Raw genomic sequence first — 22,498 nt, forward strand, 5'->3', positions numbered from 1 at the left:
AAAGTCCCAGGGTAAAAACCACCTCAATCAAGGAACAATTAAACTTCAAAATTTTGTAATTCACCTATAAAAATTTTTAAAGTCATCAACTCCTAACCTGCTTATTGAAGTGCATAGTCTCTCACTGTGGATGTCTTCTATGAGTACTTAGCAAAGAGATCTTTTTCTGTCCCTCCACTCCCACCCAAACTCCAGCCATCCCTTTTATCAACTGCCCATAGCAGAGTCAAGACTCAGTTAGAACATTTAATGAAATTTATTGAAGAGAAACATTCATTGAGCCCATCAATGAGAAGAGGATGACAACATGGAAAGGGACTCTTCACAGCTTGTAAAGACCACAGGTACTGGGACGCAGGGACACCTCATCCTGGACTTCTAATGAGGTTTCTCATCTGCTCCCCATACTAGGGCCCTCCTACCACATTTTCCCTTACTAGGGCCCCCAGATCTGCCTCTTTCCAGGATGGTGACCTCTGGCAATACACATTACTTTCAGGGAATTCCCTCTGAGACTGACTCACTGTGGGGTGGCCCTTGCCCTATAATTGGCACAGAGACACTAAAAAGCACATCAGGAAATGCCTCACCAAGCTGAGGAAACTGAGTTACAAATAACAGAGGTGGAACATCAAAGCACAGGCTCCAGCTCTCCACATCCATCCCCAGTCCAGTTCTTTCTGCAAAAGGTAAGATTGCAGTCCCAGATGTAGTCACAGTTGTAGTCGCAGTCATGGGCACAGCATCAATCACGCCATCACCATCCATCCTTTCCGCTGTCTCCTGGGACTGGTGGGCTCAGGATCTCCTGGAAGAAGCTGCTCAGATAAAAACATACAATACTCCACAAGAACAAGTGGCAGAAAGCTGGCCTATATCTACACCAAGAAAGAAGAGGTTAAGTCAGGACACTGGACAGGAGCAGGCAGAGCCTTGGCTCACATGGAAGCTCACAACATGTGCCCAGACCTAGGGGTGGCTGGCTGTGAGGGCAAGGACCTCCACACAGAGATGACACACACCTCATGGCTTTGCACAAGAATTATGGCTAGTGTGAGGTGGGCATTTGCTTGAGGTGGATCTCCATGGAGCTTACAAATAAGGGTGGATTTCCAGGAACAGGTAGCATCCTGTTCTGGAATTGGTGAACTGGGAGGGGAGGATAGAATCCCCCTGATGGGAGAGCCAGGCAGCTGGCACCCTTGAGATGGCTTCCTCCCCACACCCCTGGCAATGTCTCTCAGTCAGATATCTTCAGGTACCCTCATCTAGGCCAGAGCTAGCAGCTCAGGGGTGCTTCCAGGCCTACTGCCCTAGATTGGTGGAGTTTGAGGCTGGGGATGCCATGGGGAAGAGTGACTCCTCCTGCCAAATCTGGTTGAAACTGTGGTCATTTGGAAGAGCTGGGCCATTTGGAAGAGCTGGTGGTGGTGATGAGAGCTCCTTGGAGAGTTGAGAGGCCTATTTTGGGTGGAATGAGCCCTTCCCTGAACTCTGCTCCAAATATGGGATAGGGTGACAGCCCTGGCCTGGCCTACCCCTGCCTCCAGGGATGTGTTGCCTGAGAGGAGAGAAGGCCCCTGGGACTTCTGAGCCTATTTGCCCAAGGAGGGCTTGGGGTGGCTCGTCTCCCCAGCCCTATCCTTGTTTCCCAGCTCTTCCAGGATGTCCTTAAGCCCCTCCAGCAGGGGCTCCTCAGCCTCCTGATTTTCCCCCTGGAGGAGGCTCTCTGGCCCCAAACCAGGCCCTCCTGGGCTAGCATCAGAAGCACTGCCCATCTGGGCTGGGGTGAGGCCACTGAAGGCCTCCACTGATCTTGCCTGGCCTAGACCTGCAGGGGAAAAAGCACATTCATTTTCCTGAGTGGCAGGGGAGGTATTGGCCTCTTTAATGGCAGGTGCTGCCTTCATGACATCATCTGTATTGGAAGTAGCTTCAGCAGCATGCTCAGGGCTAGGAGCAACCTTGTCGGCTGGGTAGGCTTCATCAGTGTTTTCAATGGCAGGGGCAGCCTTGCTGGCATCTTCATTGGATGGTTCTGCCTTGGTTTTCTCTACAGTGATGGAGATACATTCCATGGTGACCTCATTGGGAAGGGTGGCCTCACTGGCATTTTCACTGGATAGAGTGGCCTCAGCATTATCTTCGTTGTCAGGTGCAGCCTGGGCAGCAGCCAGATCTCCTTGGTAAACTTCAGCTCCCTCTTCACCTTCCACCTGCTCATTCCTAGCTAGGGCAGCCTCCCATGCCTCAGTCTCCCTAATGAGCCGGAGAAGCCCCAGGAAGCCGGGTGGCCTCCTCTCCAGGCGCATCCTCCTCAGGTTGTTCTGGAGCATCTGGTTTGGTCGGGCCCTCATCAGCACCTGCCGGGCTCGCAGCTGGTCAGCAATAGCCGGATGGATGGCCCCCTTCTCCAAGGCTACCTGCAGCAGGCCTTCCAAGCGCATCACGTAGGCAAAGAGAGTCTCCTGAGGCCGCTGAGAGCAAGTCAGGAACTTCAGGCGTGCAGTCATCCGGGTGTCCTTGTTCCCAAACACCTGCACCAGCGCGGCCAGGCAGTCCTGGGCAGGAGTGTCTGGGTGTTCTTCCAGGAGCCCACACATGAGATCCAGGGCGGGCCCACCCAAGCTCTCCACCAGCCTCCTCCTCCTCTCCCTCTCAGATATGTGGCGCCACAGGTACAGCATGTCGTTGGCATGATCCAGCCAGCTCTCGAAGGAGTCTTCCCCACAGGCTGGCTCTTCAAGCCCAGAAAAGCTTCTCAGCTCCTCATAGGCCATGTTTTCCAGGACAGGCTGCAGGGCCTGGCTCCACTGCTGGGTCCGGGCTCCCGCGTCATCTGTCCCTCCTGCCATATCCAAGACTCGTTCCTCGCCTGCAGCTCCTGCTATACCTACAGCTCCTATCACACCTGCAACTCCCATGTCACCTGCAGCTCCCTCCTCATCTGACTCTCTTGCTTCATCTGCAGCTCCTATTTCACCTGCTTCCTCTGCTTCACCTGCAGCTCTTCTCTCACCTGCGGCTCCTCCCTCACCTGCAGCTCCTGCCTCACCTGCAGCTCCTCCATCACCTGCAGCTCCTCCCTCACCTACAGCTCCTGCCATACCCACAGCTCCTATAATTCCTGCAACTCCCATGTCCCCTGCAGCTCTCTCCTCATCTGGCACTCTTGCCTCATGCACAGCTCTTACTTCACCTGCTGCCTCTACCTCAGCTGCTGCCTCACGTGCAGCTGCTGCCTCACGTGCAGCTGCTGCCTCACCTGCAACTCCTCCGTCACCTGCAGCTCCTGCCTCACCTGCAGCTCCTACCAGACCCAAAGCTCCTAGAACACCTGCAACTCCCATGTCACCAGCAGCTCCCTCCTCATCTGATGCTCTTGCCTCATCTGCAACTCCTATTTCACGTACTTCTGCCTCAACTACAGCTCCTCCCTCACTTGCAGCAACTCTGTCACCTGAAGCTCCTACCTCACCTGCAGCTGCTGCCATGTCCATAGGTCGTATAATACCTGCAACTCCCACATTACCTTCAACTCCCTCCTCATCTGACACACTTGCTTCATACACAACTCCTACTTCACCTGCTTCTTCCGACTCATCTGCAGCTCCTCTGTCACCTTCAACTCCTTCATTTGCATCTCCTCCCTCACCTGCATCTCTTGCCTCACCTCCAGCTCCTCCCTCATTCACAGCTCCTACTTCACCTGATGCTCTTTCCTCACCTGAAGCTCCTCCCTCATCTGCAGCCACTGCCTCACTATCAGTTCCTCCCTCACCTGCAGTTTCTCCCTCACCTACAGCTCCTTCCTCATCTGCAACTGCTGCCTCATCTGTAGGTCCTCCCTCACCTGCAGTTTCTCCCTCAACTACAGCTCCTTCCTCACCTGTAGGTCCTCCCTCACCTGTATCTCCTGCCTCACCTTCAGCTTCTGTCGCACATGCAGCTCCTCTCTCACCTGTAACTCTTGCCTCACATGCAGCTCCTCCCTCACATGCAGCTCCTCCTTCACAGGCAGTTCCTCCCTCACCTGTAGCTTCTGCCTCACATGCAGCTCCTACCACTGCTCTCCCCTGAGGCTGTGCAGGGAAATTGGGAGTATCCTGGAAGTCAGCATCAGGAGCCTGGGGCAGGAAGATCACAGTCCATGGGCCCCTGCTACCTGGTATTTGTTGGGGGATCAAATTTCGATTTAAATATTCAGCGAACTCAACTAAAGCTACCCTGGCCCTGAGCTCCTTTCGAAAGGTCTTACAGAGCACTCGGTACCTGCCCAAGGGCCATAGGGCAGCCTGCACTGCTTCCTGGAATTCATCTTCCTTGCAGTCTTCAGGGATGCCCAGGATGAGCAATGAGCGCTGGGCATTGACACCCATCCACCTACACCAGTCTTGCAGCATTGTCATTGCCATAGCAGTATTCTTGGGGGAAGGAAGCATGGTTGAACAGGGATGTGTGCTGAGTGTTGCAGTCTCTGAGCACCCTGTGTGTGCAAAGGAGAGAAAGGATTATTGTTGCTAGACAGCCCAACCCCTCAAATAGCTGCCCCTTGAGCATGGGGCCAGGGGCTCTTCCTCTCCCTTACTTTGATTTTAGGGAAAATTTTTAATAAATTTATGTATAAGAAGACAGGTTCCTGCCTGTAATCCCAACAAGTTGGGAGGGTAAGTCAGGAGTATCACAAGTTGGAGGCCAACCTCAACAACTCAGTGAGACCCTGTTTCAAAATAAAATAAAATGGTCTAGGGTATAGCTCAGTGGTAGAGTGCCCTTGAGTTAAATACTGTCCAAAATAAAATTAAAAGGGTGGGGGATGTAGTTCAGGAGTACAATGCCCCTGAGTTAAATCCTGTCTGAAAATAAAAAGGGCTGGGAATATAGCTCAGTGGTAGAGTACCTCTGAGTTTGATTCCCAGTATTACAGAACAAAAATGTGTTTATAAGCTATAGAGTCAGTAGTTTCTAGTTTATGTGGTAGCAGTTTTGGTAAAATACTTTTCCCCCAAGGAATTCCCAAGTTTTATGTTTTCAACATTTTTTGGTACAAATTTGTGCTTTTTATTATCTTTTAAATGTCTGTACAACCTGTAATAACATCTTCTTTCATTCCTAATATTGGTGATTAGTGTCTTTTTCTCTTGTCTTGATTAGTGTTGTGTTTATCAATTTTGTTACCTTTTTTAAAAAAAAGTATGTGTGTTTGTTAGTTGTATGTATGGTTTATTTTGTGTGAATAAATTCCTGCTTTTTTTATATTTGGTGGTGTTCTTTTTCTAGCTTCTTTAAATAAACCAGTGGACCACTGCCATTATACCTTGCTTTTTTCCCAATTACAAGCATTTAAAGCAATAAATGTTCCTGTGATCCCTTCTTTAGCTGTCTCCCACTAATATTTTTCCTCCTTCTTTTTTTTAATTGTTAATTGATTTTTTAAAAAATAAATGACAGCAGAATGTATTATAATTCTTATCACACATATACAGCACAATTTTTCATATCTCTAGTTGTATACAAATTCATGTGTTCATACATGTACTTTGGATAATGATGTCTATCACTTTCCACCATCCTTGCTAAACCCCGCACACAGACTTATATTTTTAAGTTGTAATTTTTTTATCATTGAGTTTGAAATATCTTCTTAGTTCTTTTTTGATTTCTTCTTTGGTTCATGGATTTACAAATATTTAGACATGTTATCATTATTAACTTCAAATAGAATTCCACTGAGAAATTATTAAATAAGAGTGCAATCTTTTTTTTAAGTTGTAGATGGACACAATATCTTTATTTTATTTATTTATTTTTATGCAGTGCTGAGGATGGAACCCAGTGCTTCACATGTGCTAGGCAAGTAGTCTGACACTGTTTCACAACCCCAGCCCCCCAGTCTTTTAATGTCTATGATTTTTTTTCTGAAAGAGGTTTTTGCTACATTGCCCAGGGTGGTCTCAAACTTGTGGGCTGAAGTGATCATCTTGCCTCTGCCTCCCCAGTATCTGGGATTACAGATGAACAGCACTCACACCAGGTTTATAAAAAGTCGTTTTTTCTTTATGTGCAGTATGTATTCTACATAAGTAAAGGTAAAAATAGAATGTGCCCTTGTAATCAATGTGCATTTTTCTCAAGACATCAAGCCCCCGTCCCATGCGAACACTACATCCCATGTTGCGTAGGCCACCTGAAGCATCTCCAATTCCAACTGTAGGAGCTACAGCTGCTCACCGCGTCTTCTGCTCCTCACTTTGTCTTCACTTAGGCTGGGGCAGCTGAGGGTGTCTTGTCATCACGTATGCCCCCCACCGCGTCCTGCATACCCTCAGGTGGCGACTCTGTCCTCCAGCCCATGTCCCTCCCGGCTTCAAGGAGCGAACTCCTCCTACTGTCCTGTGTAGTGCCACACGTGCCCACAGGGCTCTTGTGGCGACTTGTAAACCCGGGAAATAGGGCGCCCCCCTGTGCTGGGTCGGGGCTCCCTCCGTGGTGTTCCCACACCATGCAGCTCTGCCACGGCCACCGCCTCGAGCCTGCAGCCTCTACTTTCCATGCTCCCTACACCTGCTTGCACTAGCGGTGGCATAATTAGGGCGCCCCAGGGCTCCCACGAGCCTGTGAGCCCTTTGGTCTTCCCTCCCTGCCATACTCCCGCCAACACCCAACAAGGGCTGTCTCCGGCCACACTTACCCCCAGGAAGCCGAGGGGTGCCCTCGATTCCGTGACCGTCAAGCCCCAGACCACCAGCCCTGCGTTCTCGCCCACCACGACCCCATCGCAGCCTATTGCCTCTTTCCCGCCACGTGCTACGCAGCGTCTTCCAGCCCTCCTTCCACAGACGCAGCCACTAGTCAGCCCGCTCGTCCAGCCAGCGCTGGCGAACGTCTCATACATCTCGACGTTAGCCTTCCCTCACACGTCCCGCACCCGGTTCCTTGGTCCCCTCTGTATTCCCCACATGGCGGCCGGTAGCTCTCACCTCTGCTCTCCAAACGCGTGGCGAGCTACCACCCCCCCACTCCTGCCAGGACCCTCCTTCCCACCCTATCCCAACCCCTCCGCCGTTGAACCCACAGAGGATCCTCATAGCTCAAGCGACAACCCCACCCCCACAGTTATGTATCCTCCTCAGCCACCCCACACCCGTCCCCTCCGTGACACCAGACCTGCCTCACAGGTCCCCACAACCAGGAGCCCTCCCCTCCAGCAACCCCACGGGCAGCCAAGGACCCTCCCCATGCCGTTCCTGCAAACCACACAGGGAACCCCTCCCGCATGCCTCCCCGATCTTGACAGCCACAATCCCCTTCCAGTTATGAGGTGCCACGGAGCGCCTGGCCCTGGCACCTCATAACCAGCTATCTACCATTCCCCAAAACTCGAGGAACTACCCTACCTGTCCGTGGACTTTCTCTGACTCTAGACAACTCTGGAATCACACTCAGAAGAATCTGAAGAAATCCCCTCAGGATCTCCTGGGCCCTTTATGCTCAGGCCTTCTGAGCTCCCAGAAGGCCTTACTTCTCCCAGAAGCCCCTGCAAACTGTGCAGAAAGTTCCAGCACTTTTAAGCAGGAACAACCAAAAGGAGGCTCCAGTAAAGCACACCCGAATGGTAACGGTTCAGCCCAGGCAACAGGGGTTGGAACTTCCACAAGCAGTAGACACGCCCATTAGCTCTCAGCCAATAAGATGGCTTACCCAGAAGGTAGTGGGGTTGACGGAATAAAAAAATTCCTTTATGCTATAAATTATTCATTTTAATGCTTTTATTAGTGCATTATAGTTAATGTGCATAACAAAATTTGTTCCATTTCAGCCCCCTCCCACCTCACCTTCTTCTCTTTTCCTTTACTAGTATTCCTTTATTGATTTTTAGTCAGTGATTCATAGATATACATGATGGTGGAATTAGTTGTGATGTATTCTTTCACACAATAAACATAATTTGCTCAGTTTCATATTGCAGTTCCTCCTCTTTCCATCCATACTCTTTCAAGTTTTACTTCATATATTTTCAAGCTCTATTATTCAGTAGAAGCACATTTACAAATTTTATGTACTTCTGATCAATTAGCACTTATGTCATTACTACATTTGAATTCAGGTAATACTTTTTGTCCCTATTTCTCTGCTACTAGTAAAGCGAACTTGCCCTTCGCATGGTGTATCACATTTCCTGTCTCACCAAGTAAGTCTTTATATTTAAATGAAATCTATTGTAGATACCAAAACTCTTACTTTTTCATCCACTCTGAAAATCCCTTCCTTTCTGTTGCAGTATTTAGCCCATTAATATTTGCTACATTTGAATTTAAGTCCATCCTTATACTGTCTGTCCCATATGCTCTTCTTTCTATGTTCACTATTTCATGCCTGGATTTAAAAAAAAATAAAAACACTTTTACAATTCCATTTTAATTTGTCTTTGCCTTTTTAACAATACTACTTTGCATTATTTTTTAGTAATTTCCCCAGATATAAAATATATATCCTTTATTTTTTATTATCTAATTATAACTCATATTTTGCCCCTTAACATAAATGTAAAAACCTACCTACCATATACATTCATTCCCATTTCACTCCATCTTTTATACTAGGGTTGCCATATGTCGAATACCTACCTATGATATAAACCCTCAAAACATCCTAATATTACTTTAAACTGTCAGCAAAAGAATATTTTTCTTCAGATTAAAAGGCTTTCTTTAATATTTCTCTTCATGTACATCTATTCATGACTTCTTTTAGCTTTCATGTATCTCAAAATGTCCTTATTTTATCTTCTTTCCTAAAAGATAATTTCCCTGGCTGTAGATACAGATTTGAAGGTTGAAGGGTTTTTCCCCTCTTTCAGCACTTTAAAAAATGTCATTCCAGCACTGGTGTTGTAGTTCAGTGGCACAGCATTTGCCTCACATGCATGAGGCACTGGGTTAAATTCTCAGCACCACATAAAAGTAAATAAATAAATAAATGATATTGTGTCCATCTACAACAAAAAAAAATTTTTTTTAAAAAATGTCATTCCATTATCTCCTGGCTTCCATTGTTCCAGATAAGAACTCAGTAGATCTTCTTGTTAATGAATAATAAGTGATGCTTAATTTTATTCCAACTACTTTCAAGATTTCCTCTTCATCCTTTGCTTTCAGTAGTTTTAAAATATATATATATTTATATTTGTAGTTGTAGATAGACAGCATGCCTTTGTTGTATTTGTTTCATTTTTATGTGGTGCTAAGGATTGAACCCAGTGCCTTATACATGTTAGGCAAGTGCTCTGCCACAGAGCTACAGCCCCAGCCCCCTGCTTTCAGTACTTTGTTTACAATGTCTCTGCTGATGATTTTTCTTGGTATTTAGCCTCCTCAGGTTTCACTGAGATTTCTTAAACTGTAAATTATGTAATTTTCCAAACTGTAGAAATTTCAGTCATTATTTCTTCAAGTGGTTTCTTCCCCTTGCTGTGACTTTCTCCTGTAGTTACATATACACATTTATTTCACATTGCTATATTTCCCCACAGATCTCTAAAGTTCTCTTATTTTTTATTAGACAAAAAAAAATATCTTGTCAAGATAGTGAACTAGAAGGAGGCTGCATTCCTTGTCACTCTGTGACTCAGGATTCAAGCAGAGGAAATACTGTTTCTCAACGAAGCAGCCATTGCTGCCCACCAATCCCCTGCTGTTTACCCCCCATTCATCTGCCATGATTGCCTGCTGTCTGCCAGCATATGACCCACCTTTTCAGCGCTGACCACCTCCTATCATTCACGATTTTCCTATTTACCCACCTCTTGCCTGCCCATCACCTGCCTTTCAGCTACTCATCACCCACCACCTGATGTCCACCCACCGATCACTCACATCCCACGGCCTGCTGCCTGCTGCTGCCTGTAAGTCCATTGTCACAGTACCCACAGGTTTGATTACATGCAGCTGCTGCCATCTTGGGACACTGACCAGGGTCTGCAGGTTTGCCACCACCACCACCACCACCATGTCAAGGCACAGCTGCCTCAGTCTGGAAACACCAGCCAGGGCCTGGAAATGTATTCTAGGGGTTCCTGTAGGTCTGGTCATACCTAAGGTCTTTCTGTTGGGTGTGCTAGTGGCTGCCATATGGCTGCCTCTTTGCAGGATGACTCCTTTATGTGAGTACATCCCTGGTGATCTCTCTGCAAGCTGAAAGGGCATTGAGATCTTGGGACTACAGCAGGGCAGAGCCTGGGGAAGCTGAAGCCCACATCTGTCAGCTTGCTACTGGTTTTGCATGGGCCAGCCTGGGTCCTGCAAGCCTGTAGAAAGCTGCAGACCAGGGTCAGTTCCCTGTGGGGAGCACAGGTTGGAGAAAGCTGGGCTCTTTCCAGCTCAATAAGTCTTGAAGTGTGTAGGGATAGAAGGGACCGTCTAAAATGGTTGGGAGGACTGGAAGAGGGTGTGAGAGCATTTTGCTATCAGCTCACCCATCCAACTGTTCCATCACCCACCAGACTGGAGCTACATCAAACTTCAGACAATCCCATCTATCAGTAGAGAAGGGAAGCTGAGAAAAGTTTTGAAAGCCAAGGGAAGCAATTTTCTATTGAGACTTTCTTTTTTTATTTTTATTTTTTTATTATTTTTTGCCCTCTGTCACACACCTCTACCATCTTTGAATCCAAATATATTTCATGAATCTATTTATTGAAGAATGGGATGTCTGAATAGTATATTACACTTTTGTTGTTTATTCTTATATTTTTACTTCTTTAAAATCTATGTATATTTTTTCTCTCACCTGTCTGTCTCCCTGGATTCACTTTCCCATTTCTCTCATACTAACAACCAACCTCTATTAATTCCTCCCTTACTCATACTATACATTTTTACCTCTATCTTTTCTCTTTCTCCCTCATAAACATCACATCTTACCTACTTCTGTTCCCTCATTGTCCATCATTAGAAATGGTAAACACTTTTAGCAAACTTACAGTTTATAATAGACAATAATTGAACACATCATTTCTGTTTATTGCAACAAAACTGTAAACACCTTAATAAAAGCTACTTGGTTTAAGGGTATATTATTTGCATTGGGTACTGTTAATATTTGTCTCCCCCTTAAAGACGAGATACTGGAAGCCTTCAGGAACACTGTAAGACTACAGGGTAGAAATTGTACTGTCTCGAATCCACACCGCTAGATGGGAAGACATATAAACAACATGAAAAAAACAAGGGAACAAAGTGCCTCAAACAAACCAAGACGTTCTAATGATATAATCAATACACAACACAGTAGAAGAAATGTCAGAGAAGGAGTTTAGGAAATACATAGACTGATCTTCAAAATAAAGGATGGTATTGGAGAGAAAATACAGAAAGTTAAAAATCACTTCAATAATGAGGCAAAAGAAGGGATAAAGAAGGACCTTTCATACTGCTTAAGGAAACCATACATCAACAAGACATAACAATCATCAATATCTATGCCCCCAAAGAATGGAGCATCTACATACATCAAACAAACCCTTCTCATTTTCAAGAATCAAATAGACCACAACACAATAATACTGGGTGACTTTAACAGAGCTCTCACACCACAGGATAGATCTTCCAAACACAAACTAAACAAAGAAACTATAGAACTAAACAATACAATCAATGATTTACACTTAACAAACATATATAAAGTATTTCATCCATCAATGAACAAATATACTTTCTTCTCAGTAGCACATGGATCCTTCTCTAAAATAGATCATGTTGTGCCACAAAGCAACTCTCAGGAAATACAAAAAAAATTGAAATACTACCCTGCATTCTATCAGGGTAAAACTGAATAAAAATAGAAATCAATGATAAAATAAAAATGGAAGCTAATCCAAAACCTGGAGACTAAATAATACACTATTAAATGATGCATGGATAGGAGAAGACATCAGGGAGAAAATTTAAAAATACTTAGAGAATACTGATACAACAAATCAAAATCTCTGGGACACTATTAAGGCAGAACTAAGAGGAAAGTTCATTGCATTGAGCTCATATATCAAAGAAGAAAAAGTCAACAAATAAATGACCTAACATTACATCTCAAATCCTTAGAAAAAGAAGAACAAATCAACCACAAAAGCAGTAGAAGACAGGAAATAATTAAAATCAGAGCTGAACTCAATGAAATTGAAACAAAGGAAACAATTTAAAAAAATAACAAAACATAAAGTTGGCTCTTTGAAAAAATAAATAAAATTGATAAACCCTTAGTTACACTAACAAAGAGAAAAAGAGAGAAAACTCAAGTTACTAACATCTGTGATGAAAAAGGAAATAGCAAGATGAACACTACAGAAATACAGGAAATAATTTAAAATTATTTTGAAAATTTATACTCAAATAAAGTAGAAAAATCTTGAAGATACCCTCAAATTTCTAGTGACATATGATCATCTACTCAACGTATGTTCAATCAGGAGGACATACACAATTTAAATAGATCAATTTCAAGCAAGAAAATAGAAGATGCCATCAAAAGCCTATCAACTAAGAAAAGCCCAGGACCAGTCAGATTCTCAGCTGAGTTCTACAAGATTTTCAAAGAAGCATTAACACCAACACCCTTCAAATTATTCCATGAAACATAAAAGGAGGGAACACTTCCACACTCACTCTATGAGGCTAGTATCACCCTAATACCAAAATCAGACAGAGACACATCAAGGAAAGAAAATCTCATACCAATATCTCTGATGCAAAAATTCACAATAAAATTCTGGGAAACTGCATACAAAAACATATTAAAAAGACAGTGCACCACAATCAAGTGGAGTTCATTCCAGGGATGCAAGGTTAGTTCAACATACAGAAATCAATAAATGTAATTCATCACAAAGATAGAATTAAAGATAAGAATCATATGATCATCTCAATAGATGCAGAAAAAGCATCTGACAAAATACAGCACCCTTTCATGTTCAAACACTAGAAAAACTAGGGATAGTAGGAACATATCTCAACATTGTAAGAACTATCTATGCTAAGCCCAATGCCAACATCATTCTAAATGGAGAAAAATTGAAAGCATTCCCTCTAAAAACTGGAACAAGACAGGGATGCCCTCTTTCACCACTTCTATTCAACATAGTCCTTGAAACTCTAGTCAGAGCAATCAGATAAAAGAAAGTAAAGAGATACAGATAGGAAAAGAAGAACTCAAACTATCATTATTTGCTGACAACATGATTCTTTATTTAGAATATCTAAAACTTCCAGCAGAAAATTTCTAGAACTAATAAATAAATTCAGCAAAGCAACAGGATTTAAAATCAATACCCATAAATCAAATGCATTTCTATACATAAGTGATGAATCCACTGCAAGAGAAATTAGGAAAACTATCCCATTCACAATAGCCTCAAAAAAAATAAAATACCTGAGAATCAATCTAACAAAAGAAGTAAAAGACCTCTGCAATGAAAAACTACAGAACACTAAAGAAAGAAATTGAAGAAGACCTTAGAAAATTGAAAGATCTCCCATGCTCTTAGATAGGCAGAATTAATATTGTAAAAATGGCAATACTACCCAAACTATTATGTGGATTGAATGCAATGCCTATTAAAATCACAATAACATTCTTTCTTGTTTGTTTGTTAAGATTTATAGTTGTAGATGGACACAATACCTTTATTTTGTTTATTTAGATTTTTTTTAATGTGGTGCTGGGGATCAAACCCAGTGCCTCACACATGCTAGGCAAGTGCTCGATCACTGAGCCACAACCCCAGACCCCAATGAAATTCTTCATAGAACTAGAAAAAGCAATCATGAAGGCTGTGGTTGTGGAACAGTGGCAAAGCCCTTGCCTCGCACATGTGTTCGATCCTCAGCACCAAATATATATAAAATAAAGGTATTGTGTCCATCTACAACTAAAATATTTTTAAATTAAATAAATAAATAAAATATATTGTGTCCATGTATAACTAAAAAACTTTTTTAAGCAATTATAAAATTCATCTGTAAAAATAAGAGGCCCAGAATAGCCAAAGCATTTTGTTGGTTTTTTTTTTTTTAAGAGAGAGAAAATTTTTTAATATTTATTTTTTAGTTTTTGGTGGACACAACATCTTTGTTTTATTTTTATGTCATGCTGAGGATCTAACCCAGCGCCCCACACATGCTAGTGGAGCGTGTTACCGCTTGAGCCACATCCCCAGCCCAGCATTTCGTTTTAAAAAAAAAAAATGTAGTTGTAGATGGACAGAATGCCTTTATTTTATTTGTTTATTTTTATGTGGTGCTAAGGATCAAACCCAGTGCCTCACACATGCCAGGCAAGTGCTCTGCCACTGAGCTACAGCCCCAGCCCCAAAGCAATTCTTAGCAAGAAGAGTGAAGCAGGAGGCATCACAATACCAGAACTTAAACTATACTACAGAGCCATAGTAACAAAAATGGCATGGTATTAGCACCAAAACAGACAAGTTGACCAATGGTACAAAATAGAAGACACAGAGACAAACCCATATAAATATGGTTATCTCACACTAGACAAAGGTACCAAAACCATACATTGGAGAAAAGATAGCCTTTTCAACAAATGGTTCTGGGAAAACTGGAAATTCATATGCAACAAAATGAAATAAAACCTCTATCTCTCACCATGCATGAAAATCAACACTAAGAGAATAAAAGACTTAGGCACTATAATAGGGAACCTGCACCTAATAGAAGAAAAAGTAGGCCCAAATCTTCATCATGTCAGCTTAGGACCTGACTTCCTTAACAAGACTCCTGAAGCACAAAAAGTAAAATTAAGAATCAATAAATGGGATGGATTCAAACTAAAACTCTTTTTTCTCGGCAAAGGAAACAATCAATAACATGAAGAGAGAGCCTACAGAATGGTAGAATATCTTTACCATATGCACCTCAGATAGAGCACTAATCTCCAGGATATATAAAGAATACAAAAAACACCAAAAAAATCCCTAAATTGGCTAAGGAACTGAATAGACACTTCACAGGAGAAGAAATACAATCAAGCAACAAACATGAAAAAATGTTCATCATCTCTAGCAACTAGAGAAATGCAAATCAAAACTACTCTATGATTCCATCTCACTCCAGTCAGAGTGGCAATTATCAAGAATACAAGCAATAATAAGTGTTGGTGAAGATGTGGGGAGAAAGGCACACTCATACATTGCTGTTGAGACTGCAAATTGGTGCAACCACTATGGAAAGCAGTATAAAGATTCATCAGAAAACTTGGAATGGAACCACCATTTGACCCAGCCATCCCATTCCTTGGTCTATACCCAAAGGACTTAAAATCAGGATACTACAGTGACACAGCCACATCAATTTTTATAGCAGCACAATTCACAAGAGCTTAACTATGGAACCAACCTAGATGCCCTTCAACAATGAATTGATAAAGAAAATGTGGTACATATACACAATGAAATATTACTCAGCCTTAAAGAAGAATAAAATTATGGCATTTGCAGAACTAGAGAATATCATGCTAAGTGAAATAAGACAATGAAATAAAACAGCTAAATGTTTTCTCTGATAACTGGATGCTGATCCATAGTAGGGCAGGGGTGTGTGGAAGAAGAAGAAACTTTGGTTTGTTTAAAGAGGAGTCAGGGGAGGGGTGGGATTATGGGGATGACAAGGATGGTAGAAAGAGACAGACATTATCACCCTATATACATGTATGATCACACTACTGGAGTGACTCTGCCCCCCGTACATCCAGAGGAAGGAGGAGTTGTGCTCCATTTGTGTACAGTGTGTCAAGATACATTATACTGTCATGTATAACTAATTAGAGCAAATTTAAAAATCTTGTTATTTCATTTTCCAGAATGAGTCATGTCTATTTATCCATCCTTAGATTTGTAATTCTTTCTTCTGTCATCTACAGTCTATTATTAAGATCATCTATCCCAGAACAATGGCATATGCCTGAATCCCGGCAACTTGGGAGGCTAAGGCAGGAATATCACCAGTTCAAGGCCAGCCCAGGAAATTTAGAGAAAACCTTTCTCAAAATAAAAACTAAATGGGCTGGGAGTATAGCTCATGGGTGAAAATGTCCCTGGGTACATTACCAAGAATGAAAAAAAAGAAACAAATGAATAAATAAAAATGCCATCTAGCAGGCTTACTGGCACACACCTACAATCCCCATAACTCAGGAGGCTGAGGCAGGAGAATCACAAATTCAAGGCCAGTCTGAGCTATTTAGCAAGACTCTGTCTCAAAACAAAAAAATAAAGGCTGAAGATGTAGCTCTGTGCTTTCGTAGCATATTCAAGACCCCAGGTCAATCCCCAGTACCACCCCCAAAAAGTTCAGTAAAATTTCCACTTCATATATATTTAAGAGTTTTATAATTTATAATTGATTCTTTTCTATACTTTCTTTTCCACATCTGAGATGTTCTTTTTAAAAATTTGTTATGAGCATGATTTATGTCCTTAAGCATACTTTTAAAACATTCCAAATTATCCTAGTCAGGGTCATTTCAGGGTCAGTTTCCCTTAAATAATTTTTAAATATCAGGACATTTTCTTTCTTTTCTAGTAATTTATTTTCTTTCTTTTTCTTCTAGTAATTTAGCATTATATTCTAAACATTGCCAGTAATGAGTTCTGTAGGTCTGGCTTCTTGGTTTCTATTGTATTTCTCCAAAGAGATTTTGTTGACTCTCATGTTGCTATAGTTCTTTTACAAGGCTGTAGACTTAGCTAAACTCAAACTCCAAACTCTATTTCCCTTGTATTGAGCATCAGCTGAAATATCATTCAGCCCCATTCTTGGATTCTTTCCTGTGCGGACTCAGAGATCAAGCAGAGTCCTTTCTGGCATCATATCTCTCTGTCCTTTCCAGGATCACATCTCTCTTGCTTTCCTTCTGCTGTAGAAGTCCTGAAGTCTGTCTCTGAGTTTTGGCCATCCACCATGATGTCCTCAATGCCCACCTTCACTTGAAGACAAGCAAGAAACTTATCTCCTGCTGTCCCTTCTCATGTTAATATTCTCATAGTTTCTGTTTCTGCTGCTTAGTGTTGATGCTGTCAGGAAATTTTGTTGTTAATATTTCATCCTGGTTTCAAGTTACTATCTGCAGAAGGATTGGTCTCCACCATTGGCTAAGAGCAGAACCTGACTTAAGTCTAACATCATCAATTAGGCCTTGACTATTCATAGCAAGAGGCCCCTAACTGACCTAACACTTTAAGAATTATCTCCTGTCCAACCCACCCTCTCATGGCACCTGATGAAGAATTACCATACATATCTTAATACATGATTTTAAAAGTAGATCTACCAATTCTTTGACACTCCTCTTTTTGAGATGTGTAGTCTAATAATCCCTGTCCTCAGGAGTGAAGGCTACACATAGTGACTCAAACAGAATAATCCAGAATCAACATGCTATAAATTCTCTTCCAACTGTAGGTTAAAAGAGAACGCAGCTTGTGTCTTGGGTATCCCTTCGCTGCCACCTCTCTATATTCCCTTCCTTCCTCTCTCCCCACCCTAATCATTCATTTAGTGGAGAACTCCACATGAGCAGCCTTATGGACAGGCCCATGTGGTGAGGAACTGAGTCACATTCCAACAGCCATATGAGTAGCTTAAAGTGGATCCCACAGCCCCAGTCAGGTCTTCAGAGACTGCAGCTTCACAAGACAGTTTGAGTGTTATCTCCTGAGTGACCCTCAGCCAGAACTTCCCAGCTAAGCCACTAGGGGCAATTGGCATATAACAATGGATAACTTTCCAGGCATGGTGGCACATGCCTGTAATCCCAGCAGCTCAGGAGGCTGAGGCAGGAGGATCACAAGTTCAAAGCCAGTCTCAGCAACTTAGCAAGACCCTGTCTCAAAATAAAAACACTACAATAGCCCCCTAATGCCCACAAGTCTTACAATAGCACTAGGAATGTTGCTCCAAGCCTCCTCTTCTGAGAAACATCATCTTAGTAAATGGTACCCAGTAAATAGTCACCCAGGGAGGCATCACTTTGTGGGACCTGAGATACTATCATTTAGCCAACAAGTGATGCAAAGCCTCTAAACATTGACGACTATGAACAAACACCAACCATAAAGGAAGTCTGCAGGAACAGGAGCCAGTGAAAGATTCTATAAAAAGCCACCGAGGCCAAAGAAGCAAACCAGGAGCAAGTGGTGTACCTAAGCCCTGGAACGGGATCAGATGGCAACTGCAGAGACCTGGTCCCTCAAGGTTCCTAATGGCAAACAACACAAACAGACTGGCTGATGCACACAGTGCAGGAATTGCTCTAGGATATCCCCCATGCTTTGGGGGTAGGATTGGAGAACCAGGCTTTGGGGCTTTGCAGAGAGGGACAAAGGTCAAGACCCCACCACAGTGCTTAGCTGGGGAGGGTTTCCTTGTGGCTCACACCCACAGGTGTCACAGACACCATGGAGATTGGGATGCTGCCTCAAGAGCCACAGGTGCCTCTGCTCCTTGGAAACAGGTAGCACTGCCCCTTCTGCCATCAACCTGCCCAAGTGGGATCTGTGGGGCTCCTGCTTCCTCTTGTCTGGAGCCTCAGATTCAGTTACCAATGGGTGTATCTGATGAGTGGAGCCTGGGTCATGTACTCATGCCTTAACTGCAAGAAAACCTGGGAAATCCCAGACCTGGCATTTTCCACCCCTCTTATAGAAAGTGGCCCCTACTCTATCAGATGAGAGAACTGCATGTACAAAAGTTCTGGGGAATATGGTGAGTGTCGAACAAAAGGGCAGTGTGGCTGCAGGACGGAAAGACAGAGAGGAAGACAGAGAACAAGAACTATGCACTGAAGCTGGAAGGACCAGACCATGCCATCCTTGTGAGCCTTGAGCAGAGGTTAATGTTTATTCTAAAAGAGTTGGGAACCCATTGAAAAGTTTAAAAGTAATACACACACATTCATGTAGATGAGTAATGTGATCACATTATATTTCAAGAACCTGGTTGTTTGTAAGAAATTATATGGGAAGAAGAATGGGTGCAGGAAGAGTAATAGGGGCCAATTGAGATTCCCCCTTAGAGATGCCCATTTTGTGAAAAACAGTAATGGTAGTGTCATGGAGCAGAAAGGGAAGATTTACAGATCTAAAATGTGGCAAACTGACCAAATACCAAGTATGGTAGGGTGTGAAGGATGAGCAAAAGATGCGTCCCTACTTTCTAGCATCTAACAAGAATGCACAGGGGTTCCATTCACTGTAGCTGGGGACACAGGATAAGCAGCAGCCCTGGTAGTAAATCATGAGTTCAGTTTTGGATATGTGGGGTGGAAAAATCCAAATCAAGAAGGCAGCTGGATACAAGGAGCTGGAACTCTGAGGAAAGGTCTGGGGTAGGGACAGAAATGGGGTATCATGGAAGACTCCAGGTGATCCAAGAATGAACCCACTCATAGGCATGCTTCATTTACCCCTCCCTCCAAACGTGGACATGAGGGAATGTGGCCACTAGAGAGGGCAGGCCAGCTTCAGGCCAATCTCAGGTTGAGTAGCTGTCCTGGGCCATGGGAATACTGAGCCTTCTCCTCTGCCAGGAAGTTCTGGAAAAGTGTGTGATGGCTCTTCAGGTCCTCACCATTGATGGTCCTCCTAGATGTGGTCCCTGTCACCTGAATGGATGCCTGGAGACTGGGCACTAACAACTGCCCTCCAACAGCCATTCCCCCTTCTTCCTTGCTAAAAGAGGACCTCCTTTTGTTGAAGTGCCTGCCTCTCCCTTTGTTAGTCAGCTTTTTGTCACTTTAACCAAAATACTTGACAAGAACAACTTAAAGTAAAAAAGTTAATTTGGAGCCATGGTTTCAGAGGTCTCGGTTCATAATTGGCCGTCCCCATTGCTCTGGGACTGTGGTGAGGCACAACATCATGGTAGAAGGGTTTGGTGGAGGAAATCTGCTCATCTCATTGCAGCCAGGAAGCAGAGAGCAAGCAAGGTTCCAGGGACAAAATATAAACCTCAAAGGCACACCCCCAGTGACCTACATCCTCCTGCTAATGCTACCTGCCTACAGTTATCACCCACCACAATAGCCCTTTCAAATTATTCATCTGTCAAATGGATTAATCCAGTAATTAGGTTACAATTCTCAATCATCCCCCCTATGAACATTACTACATTGTCTCACATGAGCTTTCGGAAGGAACCTCAGATCCAAACCACAACACTCCCCCACAGGGCTCAGGGCATTTTAACCTCCATCCCCAAATTCAGAAGCAGATCCTAATTAGTCAAAGCATAGCTGCACCTGACACTCCTAAAGCAACTATTAATGACTCCAATAGTCCATTGGCTCCATGGCCCACTGGAACTTGGGGGAACCATTCCTATTCTCTCCACAGATGAGAGATTTCTCTCTCTTTGAGCAAAAACAAGGAAATATGTGATCCTAATTGACACTGAAAGACTCTCAAGCACACAGAAGCAGCCTGAAACCAGAGCCAAGACCTGAAGATGTAAAGAGGCTAGGTCCTGAGTGACAGTTCAGGATAGTGAGGAAGCTGGGTGGTCACACTGAGAGGGACAGTGATAGCCACATGGAAGGGTCAATATAGGGAAAGGAAGACCATACTGGGAGGGGCCATGAAGGACAGTGGTGGATACACTGAGGAGAGGGACAGTGGTGGTTCCTTTCTGGGACATTTGGAAACCACTGCTTCAGCTGAAGCTGTAAAAGAAGCTGCAGTTCAGGCAGCAGGTGGATGACAGATCACCTCCAGTGGTGGTGCCAGCTGACTCACATGTCAAGTCCACAAGCATCCTAAGGCAAAGATAGTCCCCTGGGTAGGGAGTAGCTCTCTCCCAACCATGGCAAATCTTCTACCTCCTGGTACCCAGGCCATACTATCACCACCCACTTGCCTCACCATGAGGGTCCCATAAAGCCTTAAGGGCTTCAGGGGTGTGAGAGCTGACCTCATATACTACATGACCTCCTCCAAATCACAGGCTACTCAGTACCCTGATGCCTTTGCATGGTCAAAGAGCAGCCAGGGTGACCTGGGGCGTTTCCACATGCACTTCCACTCACTGCTCCCAACCGCCCACCAGAGCCACTGTCTCCTTACACCACAGCTTGGACATCCCCCTCCCAACCTGCATGCTCCTTCCCAGCAGGGGTGCAAGGGTGAGGCTGCACAGAAACCACACAGCCTGTCCATACCTAAGCTCCCAGGCTCTATCAACCCAGTCAGTACCTGGGGCTTGGAGGACACCTCTCAAAGATTTGCACATCCCCCAAACCACCTCCCTCCACAGACAGGCCAGCAGAGCATGTTAGCTGACCCAGAGGACATTCAGCCATTCCAGCCTCTGCCCCAATGCAAACTGAGCCCACAGGGCCTGACCTTGCGCCTACTGGCTTAGACCCTCTCAAGAGGCTCTCTCAACTTTCCACAGGTGCTTGGCTTCACCCGGAACCCCTTCTCCAGATCCCTCCCATGGGAGCCCCTGGGGATATGCTGCAGCCAAGCCTGGCTGCTCTCCTGCACCCAGGATAGAATTACCTCACACAGACCCCTGCTCAGCAGGCAGCACTGCAGCCCTAGGACAGCGCCTGTTCCCTGCAGCCCAGGAGCTTGCTGTCCCATTCCAGGCCAGTCTTGGATAGGGGAAAATGAAGGGGTGGTGCAGCAGGAAAAGTGGAGCCAGGGGAGGAAACTGTAACCTCTCCAACCCAAGACCTTCTCCCATTTCTAAATCTGGGTTTGCTGCCCTGGAGGCCCTGTTCCTGCCTGTAGCAGGTGAGACATGCAGTGTGACTGGTTTTTTTTTTTTTTTTTCCTTGTTACTTTTCTTTTAATTTTTTTTTTCACTCTCCTACATTTTCTTCAAGGAAGTCATAATCCTCAACAGAGCAACATCCAAGTCAGCCCTGAGTTGCCATCTTGGTTCCACCATGTGGACCATAACCTATGGGAAAATGGCAACCCCAATGCCCATTCTGGGGGCTGGCTTTAAGCTCATGTGGGAAAACCTGAGGGGCAGGCCTCTGTACCCAATAAGTCTTTGCCTCTTGCATTTGCTGGCTTCCTCTTTGCTCTCCATCTGCCTCCATACCCACTTTCCCCAAGTCCCCTTTCATGTCCCCCACCACTTTCTGATCCCTTCCTTCCAGTGCACCCAAGTTGGTCCTTTATTGCCAGACCACAGCCTCCCCACTTGATGCTAGCCACTCTGCAGGGGCCCCGTAGACCTCAGAGAGACGGATGGATGGATGCATGGACGGATGGATGGATGCATGGACGTAATGTCCAGGGGTCTGTCCCATGGGAAGTACTCTGCCAATGCTGGCCCCTCCCCTATGTCCTTCAGGGACTTCAGTACAGTGACTACCGTGACCCCAAGCCCTGGGAGCAGCCCAGACGGAAAACGGAAGTGCCCAGGGGTGCGTGGGGAGCGAGGCCAGACGCCCCTGTGGGGCGGGCGAGGGCCGGGCCGCC

General features: G+C 44.4%; 1 protein-coding gene across 8 annotated transcripts; it reads right to left on the minus strand.

Annotated features, from left to right (window-relative positions):
- Nucleotides 1–313: 313 nt before the first annotated feature.
- On the minus strand, nt 314–4,447 carry Pnma6e (PNMA family member 6E). 8 transcript variants are annotated; one of them, XM_048796787.1, is made up of 4 exons: nt 4,065–4,445; nt 3,284–3,491; nt 3,038–3,055; nt 314–2,875 (listed from the first exon to the last, which is right to left on the minus strand). In XM_048796787.1, the coding sequence occupies exons 1-4, from the start codon at nt 4,440–4,442 to the stop codon at nt 1,596–1,598; spliced, it is 1,884 nt and encodes a 627-aa protein (XP_048652744.1). In that variant the 5' UTR covers nt 4,443–4,445; the 3' UTR covers nt 314–1,595. The 8 variants fall into 8 exon arrangements, with proteins under 8 accessions (XP_048652744.1, XP_048652743.1, XP_048652745.1 ...); XM_048796786.1 differs by having other exon boundaries at nt 314–3,055; nt 4,065–4,447; XM_048796788.1 differs by adding an exon at nt 3,630–3,758 and having other exon boundaries at nt 315–3,365; nt 4,065–4,447.
- Nucleotides 4,448–22,498: the final 18,051 nt, after the last annotated feature.

The sequence above is a fragment of the Marmota marmota genome, unplaced genomic scaffold, assembly GCF_001458135.2.
Source record: "Marmota marmota marmota unplaced genomic scaffold, marMar, whole genome shotgun sequence".
Lineage (NCBI taxonomy): Eukaryota > Metazoa > Chordata > Mammalia > Rodentia > Sciuridae > Marmota > Marmota marmota.

Excerpts from the sequence above, each read along its gene's own strand:
- Pnma6e (XM_048796788.1), bottom strand. The coding sequence starts at position 4,442 with ATGCTTCCTTCCCCCAAGAATACTGCTATGGCAATGACAATGCTGCAA. Across the intron at positions 3,759-4,064 it reads AGCCTCAGGGGAGAGCAGTG|GCAGTGGCTGCAGATGAGGG; the intron begins GTAGGAGCTGCA and ends ACTGATAGTGAG. Across the intron at positions 3,366-3,629 it reads GAGGAGATGCAAATGAAGGA|GGAGCTGCTGGTGACATGGG; the intron begins GTTGAAGGTGAC and ends TCAGATGAGGAG.